General features: G+C 36.2%; 1 protein-coding gene across 1 annotated transcript; it reads left to right on the top strand.

The window, feature by feature from the left end:
- Window positions 1–3,858, top strand: LOC109226304 (cysteine-rich repeat secretory protein 39-like). Its single transcript, XM_019391091.1, has 4 exons — window positions 1–574; window positions 1,667–1,970; window positions 2,320–2,439; window positions 3,621–3,858. The coding sequence occupies exons 1-4, from the start codon at window positions 101–103 to the stop codon at window positions 3,626–3,628; spliced, it is 906 nt and encodes a 301-aa protein (XP_019246636.1). The 5' UTR covers window positions 1–100; the 3' UTR covers window positions 3,629–3,858.

Genomic DNA, 8,127 nt, shown 5'->3' with positions numbered 1-8,127 from the left:
ACAAATTTCTATCTTAATGTTACAGCATAGTATTTCTCTACATATTGCACACTTCTGGTTAATGGTTTTCTGATACCAATCATTATTCACAATTTACCAAATGGGATGTTCATCTTCAAATCCCTCAGCTTACCTTCACAATCAGTTCCTTCTGAAAATATTCCTTTTTAGTTTAATGTTATTAACTGCTAACACCAATAATATAGATTTCCATCAATTAGTTTTCACAACCTGTACTGCAAATCAAACATTCCAAAATGATCTTGAAATTTCTACCTCATTATCAAAGTTATCTATTGTTTCATCTCTTTTTCAAGAATTTCTTGATAAATCCTCAGAATCCAAGTTTTTTGAGACTTATGCAGGGGATGATAGAATAGCCATTTTGGGATTATTTCAGTGCAGAAATGACCTTAACCATGATCAATGTCATACTTGTACTAATAAACTTGTTGATATTTCAAGTAATTTTTGTGGAGAAAGAATCCCTGCTAGGGTTCAACTTTCTGGTTGCTATTTGGATTACAAGGCAGAGGAAGAGAGGGAGGTTTCTAAGCTTCTGATGCTTCATAAGGTATGCATAAAGATGACAAATGAGTGAGTTGGTTCAAACTTGTGCGGGTCAAAATGGGTCAAATCAGTAAACCAGTCATGATCCTATCCAGGAAATAGTATGTATTACCTTTTCTTAGGTCACTCTTTAAATTTTGTCATAGTAGCTTAATGGACTAAGTGGGCGTTTGGACATAAGAATTGTAAAATTCCCCAAAAAAAGTGAAATTTTTTTTCAAGTGAAAATATTATTTGAAAATTAGAGTTGTGTTTAGACATGAATATAATTTTGGGTTGTTTTTTAGTTTTTGTGAGTGATCTGAGTGAAAATTTTGCAAAACAGCTTTTTGGAGTTTTTCAAATTTTCGAAAAATTCCAAAATTCATCTTCAAAATTTATGGCCAAACACTGATTTCGAAAAAAAAGTGAAAAATTTTCGAAAAAAAGTGAAAAAAATTCATGGCCAAACGGGCTCTATATTTCGCCTTTAAAAGCGAATTTGTAGATAAATTTAGTCCACTGGACTAACGGGGACAAAAATTTAAATAGTGGCCTCAGAAAGGCTATTTGTTCAAATGTGCTCACCTAGTTTGCGCAAAGTTAGCTTATGTCGAAGATGAGTTAGGTCAAAATAGGTCAAATAACGAGTCATAATCCAACTCGTCCAACATGAGCTAACCTCCTTTCCTTTCTACTTTGCTTTTGAAAAAAGAAAAAGAAAAGTGAAACTAGTTTAAATTCTTCCAGATTTACATAAAATTTTATCTCCAAATTTCATTTTGTATCTTTGTGTTTGGGTTGCAATGTAATCCGCGGGTTTACACTATTTTGATCCGTTTTGACTCAATAATTTGGTAGATTAAATTGAGTTAAACCCGTTAGTTATGTCAACAAACAGGTTATAACCCAACTCATTTTGGGTTGTTTCTGAAGTTTTGTGAGTGATCTGAGTGAAAATTTTGAAAAACAGCTTTTTGGAATTTTTCAAATTTTCTAAAAATTCCAAAATGCATCTTCAAGTGAAATTGAAAATTTTATGAACAAACGCTGATTTCGAAAAAAAAAAAAATTTCTTATATCCAAACGGGCTCTAAGTTAATTTAGCCACCTCTAGGTATGCAGCAGGAAAAAGGCGAAATCGATTAGATACGAGGAGGAGATGGGCTATGCTTTTGCTGAAGTTGAGAGCTGTGGAATGAGTGGAAATGGATTTTGTGACTTAAGTTATGGGAAGGCTCATGTCATGGCACAATGTGTTGGGAATTTAAGAGGTTGTGATTGTGGTGAATGTATGAACAAAGCAGTGCAGATTGCTCATGACGAATGTGCATATTCGATAGCTGCAGAAGTGTATTTGGATGGATGTTATTTGAGCTATAGTTATGGTAAACATAAGATATCTAGCTACCAAGATGAAGGTAATTTGTCTACTCAAAAATCTTGCTTATATAATTTAGCTACCTAGATTTCTAGTGCAAACTAGTATTTTGGTTATGGGCTCGGCATAATCCAGCAACTTTAGTCTAAACCCTGTGTTTGTTTTAAAAAATCCATTGAATATATATAAATTATTAATTTAGAATCCAGAAACTTAAAAATTAAAAGACTAGCATCCCAAACCTATCAGATTCAAATCCCGACTCCGCCTCTAAGCGCAAATGTCTTCTTTGGATATTACACAGATCTTATTGCTACCTCCCACAAAAAATATGGATCAATTACAATTTTTTTTTGGTTGATCATTTTGTGCATATATTTTCTTGACAGGGAAAGGATCTGGGAAAGGTACACAGAAATTGGTAGCAATTGTAGCTGGAGGAATAGTGGCTACCATTTTGTTAGGTATAGTTTATTACTTCATGAAGTCTTGGGGCAAGAAGGATGATGGTAAGCCTTAAAATTTTCTGCTATTGTTCTTTTCTCATTGTTTTAGTTAGAAAGTTGTATATGATAGTATGCTTATGCATACACTAATATATAAAAATTTACACTATCACATTCTTAGAAAACTAATAACTAAAGGTATTGTCCATTATAAGTAAGACTAGTTACCTCGAAAAATTCAGATAACTTGCTACAACATGTTAAGCTACACTGATAATGTAAAAGTTCTTTGCATAAATTACTATATATAAGTGGGTGTTTGGACATAAGAACTGTAAAATTCTAAAAAAATGTGAAACTTTTTTTTCAAGTGAAAATGGTATTTGAAAATTAGAGTTGTGTTTGGACATGAATATAATTTTGGGTTGTTTTTGAATTTTTATGAGTGAATTGAGTGAAAATTTTGAAAAACAGTTTTTTGGAGTTATTTAAATTTTCGAAAGATTCCAAAATTCATTTTCAAGTGAAAATTCGAAATTTTATGGCCAAACACTAATTTCGAAAAAAGTGAAAAAATTCTTATGTCCATACAGGCTCTAAATTAAGCTCAATTGAGAAACGCATAATTTGTGCAACTAGAGTTCTCAGTTACTATCTCAAATTAAAGTTGAAGGGTAATATTTTAATTACTCAACTGAATTCTGCTTTTCTTCTTTAATTTCCCTGTTTGATATGCTAGCTATTTCAAGAACTTATAATCTACACATTAATCCGAACTATAGTCGTTTTCCTCAATAGTGGATTTAAACTTTAATTTTTCTTGTGGAATATTTGTGGTTGGATAACTTACAACAAAAATTCATCAATTTTATATGGTGGTGTCTTTCCACTGCAAGTTACTGATTATTGTGGATGTATGAAGGAAAATTTTCAAACCTAACTAACTAGACGTTCTTGTTGATGTACTCTTATTTACACGTCTACTTTCACTCATTAATTAAATAATAGAATATGTAGTAGATTTTTTAAATTATCTGCACTGGCATTGTAGATGATCTTTTACGCTATTAAATTAAGTTGGCCTATAACATGTCAATTTTAATAACAAAATAACCTACTAATGTAATTATATAACATGCAAAATAGAGTGATATCCTATTATAACTAGTTAATTAAATTGTGCTGATATTATAAAATTTCTTTACACTGTGTATATAACTTTAATGATATTTACTTTGCCGCAGATTGGTGAAAGATGGAGAGTAGGTTTGGACTTCTAACTGATCCACCAAAATGGAAGGAAGTGAAGTCAAAGGGGAAACCCACAGGATACGAGACTGATTAAGTGGGTTTAAATTTACTCAGTAAATAAATGTGCTACTTCTCCCTCATTCCTTATCTTTTAAATAATATTCGTTATTTAATTTCTTCTTTCTTTTAGATGTGAAATGACTTAACTAATTTGATATAATAAATGAATATAGTGCTATTTTTAAATTTTGATTTTTTCTTTTGTTCTCTTTTTTATTCTCTCTCTATAGGTAGGTGTATCTCTCTTTCTCTGTCTTTATGTCTTTTGACCATACGGTACTACATTATTAGAGTAGTACTCACATTATTACAAATCCACTCAATTTGGTTTTAGAAACAATGAAAACTTATTAAAATATCTACCTAGCTCTCTTTGTTCTCCATTCCCCAATAATTGGCATATTAAGATATTATGTTCACATTTATAGTCGCTTAATTACTATTTATGTGCTTCATTGCTCCTCAACTGAAAGAGGAAAAACATCAAAGTACACGCAAAATAAATAAATAATAATAATAATAAGATCATCATACTCCACACTGTTAATCTAGAACTTTTCTGAATATCTTTTTACTAATGTTTTCAAAATCCAAATTAAAGTTCGGCGAACACCAACAGATTATAGATGTATAACGACCCGACTGGTCGTTTTGGGAATTAGCGTTCCATTTGGTGGCTTAAGATTTTGAGTAGCCTTGTATTGTGTATTATGACTTGCATGTGTGGCCGGATTCGGTTTTTGGATGATTCGGGTTTGATTTGGAAGAATGATTCTTGTTTAGAAGCATAAGTGGCAAGAGTTGATCGGAATCTGACTTTTGTGTAAACGAATCTGTAATGGTGTTTTGATGATTCTAATAGCTACGTATGGTGATTTTGGATTAAGGCGTTTGCCAGATTTGAATTTGGAGGTCCGTAGGTTGATTTGTTGCATTTAGGCGAAAGCTGGAAAGTTGAAGGTTTGGAAGGTTGAGAGGTTTGATCAGGAGTTTGACTTTGTTGATATCGGGTTCGGATTGCAATTCCGGGAGTTGGAATAGCTCCGTTGTGTCATTTGGGACTTGAATGCAAAATTTGACGTTATTCCGGGTTGATTTGATATGATTCGGCGCGAGTTGTAGAAGTTGAAAATTCATAGTTCATTAAGCTTGAATTGAGGTGCGATTCGTGTTTTTGATGTTATGTTTCGGGAGTTGATGCCTCGAGTAGGTTCGCCATATTTTGGAACTTGTTGGCATAATTAGACGGGGGCCCGAGGGGATTGGGTGTGTTTTGGATCATTGGTTGAGAGACTAGTTAAGTTAAGAAATTTTGAGTTTGACCATGGTCAATATCGGGTCAAGACGACCTCTTTTCAGTATTTTGAGTGCGCGAGCAGGTTCGTAGCGTGTTTATGATTGAAATTCATATATGATTTGTGTCCGGGAGGTTCCGGATGAGTTTCAGGGTGGTTTCGAATTATTTTGGTGAAGTTTGGGATTGCTGGTGCTGGTACTTCGCAATTGCAAACTTTTTGTTGCAATTGCGAACCCTGGTCGCAATTGCGAACATGTGGTCACAATTGCGAACATCTGCAATTGCGAACTTTTGGTCGCAAATGTGAACATCCGCAATTGCGAACTTTTGGTCGCAAATGCGACATCTGCAACTAGGTTAGGAGTTGAAATTTCGGGATTTTAGCTCATTCTTTCATATTTTGAACCCTAGACTCGGTAAGAGGCTATTTGAAAAGGGGATATTCATCTACAATCATTGGGTAAGTGATTTTGATCAATTTTCAACTATTTTACATGATTATATATAAGATTTAATATCAAAATTATGAAAATCAAAGGAGAATTTTGAGAAATTTTGTCTATGTGTTGAAAAATAAAAATTTGGGATTGAGAGTCGAATTGGACTCGGATTCTGAAGTAAAATACATATGTAGACTCGTGGGGTTATGGGTAGTCGGAATCTACCCTTGGACCCGGGTTTTAACTGGGCGGGCCTAGAGTTGACTTTTGAGAAATTGTGTAAAGATCATAGCTTTATTTATTGGAATTGATTTCTCTTTATTTGATGTTATTAAGTCAATTTTGGTTAGATTTGAGCCGAGCGGAGGTGAATTGTAAAGGAAAAGCTATTTTAGAGTATTGATTGAGGGCTTTTGAGGTAAGTATCTTGCTTAACATTGTGTGGGGGAACTACCCCATAGGAATTGGGTTGTTTGCACTATTTGAACTGCGTGAAAGATATGTACACGAGGTGACGAGTGTGTACACGACTTATATGTGGAAATTTGACCGTTTTAGACTCTTAGGTTTCTTATGCACATTAAAATGAAGTTGCGTTATCATGTTATATCCTCCATTGCTAAATTTACCATTACATGGCTTATTTAAAGTTGATTGGTTCATGTTCTACTCTTTGTTGCCAAATATACTCTTATATGCTTTAATTGGAGTTGTTGCCTCTTTTATTACATGTAATCTCTTCCATTGTGATTTATCCTTACTTGAAATCGTTGTTACATGTTGGCTCACTTACTGTTGAGTTATTCTTATTTGAAATCACTGTTACATGTTATCTATCCTATTATTGAGTTATTTTTTTTATGATATCGTGGATACACATTATCTCTCTTATTGTTGAATTATTCTTATTTGAACCCATTATTACTTATTATGTCTTTCATTGTGAGCTCGTTATTCCGTTTCAATGTGCTTTTGTAATTCTTTTATTGATTTGCTTGCCGTACTCCCGGGTTGTTGTTGTTGTTGTACACTTGTACTCAGTGCTGTTAAGCCGGGGGCAATGTATAGCTGTGGTATTAAAATTATTTTTAAGGAAATATGGTGGCATATGGGCACATGTGGTGCAAGTTGTTATATTGTTTTATATTTTTAGCACACACGATATTGTTGAGAGGATTGTCGGGGTGTTCGCACTTGGGTTGTCCATTCCTGCCCTTACCCCTACTAATCTAAGAGAGTCTTCTGAGTCCTAAAAAAAAATCTACCTAACCCGGTTCAAGAAAAAGCCCTTGGAAAAGAACTGTGGTCAAAAGAAAAACCAAGGGGGAATTACTACATTACCTAAAAAGAGAAAAGAAAAGCAAAATAAAAAATTATCTACATGGACTACTTCCCTCAAGAGTACTGTCCAAGTGGTCTGTCCTCAGGAAGAGTCCTTTACCCCTTAACAACCGACTTTGACCCTCAAGAGACCCGTCGACAAGTGTCCGTCGTTGGGCCAAGTCAGTTATAAAATTACAACATGTTTAATATGTACAATACAACACATCACAACAACAAGTCTCCCACCCCACACTTATAATCATGGCATGTCCCCATGTCATACAAAAATAAAGAGCAGTAGGGTAAGAAGACTTCACTGAGTATCACTCGGAATCGGAGACCGTGCTGGGGTCCACATGACAAGCTCGTCCCAATGCACGGAACCACGCCATCATGCGGTTCTCAGACCTGGCATGGCGCTGAGACATAGCATCCATCCTCACATGCAGGCCATCCACCGAGGTACGAAGCTCCACGAGCTCCTCCTCCACTGAACGTAGCATATGCCGGGTGGATTGTGATCTAGAGAGTCCGGCTCCAGTGTGGGGACGCCGGGAAGATCTAGCTCCGTCATATGACCTCCTGGAGGGTGCCATTGGTGCTTGGGCTTCCTCCGCATCATCAATATCTATGGTCGCGGGCGTATCTCTGCCCACGTTGATCCTAGAAGTTCTGAAGGGTATCCTTGAGGGCAATGTGCCATCAGTAGGCAGAGTGGGAACGCCCTTGAGCAGACACAATCTAGTCACCAATGAGGGAAATAAAACCCCTTAGACTACAGCGAGGATCGGAGGATCATTTCATCACCAATGAGCCGCGCCGCATCAAAGTCACGCTTTGTGACAAAGCACCATACCAGTAGAGCCCTTAGGTGGTTGACATCGGTAGAGTTGCTTGTGGGCAGGAAGCGGCTGCAAATGATATTGAACCAGTACTTGGCCTCGTGAGTGAAGGACTTGGGGTGGAGGGTGATGTTTTCATGTATCCAAGTTGGTTGGCCATTCTGGCAGATTGCTTCAATCAAGGTATCCCAATTAACCCCATGAGCGTCGTGGTAATGATCAACATCACCTCTGAATTGGGGCAACTGCAAAACCTGCCGAATCTTAAGAATGGAAGCATCCACCACCATGCCACGCACAAATACCTCCCGGCTAAAATGCTCCGTGCAATTTGCATAGAATTCCCTAACTAGAATTGGATTCACTGTTTCGGGCTCCTCAAACAAAAATTCCATCTCCCTCCGCCGTATCTCTTCATACATGGCTGGGCTTTCCATGCGGAGGGCAGACCTATCCACAGCAATCTCCGGGACGAAGGTCTTTGTGGCTTTCGCATGGAATGCATCCTCATCCTCCGGAGACTGGAACCTAGTTTCAT

The sequence above is a fragment of the Nicotiana attenuata genome, chromosome 5 (assembly GCF_001879085.1).
Source record: "Nicotiana attenuata strain UT chromosome 5, NIATTr2, whole genome shotgun sequence".
NCBI lineage: Eukaryota > Viridiplantae > Streptophyta > Magnoliopsida > Solanales > Solanaceae > Nicotiana > Nicotiana attenuata.
Note: the sequence above shows the minus strand (reverse complement) of the source record. Positions and strands in the feature narration are given on the sequence as shown.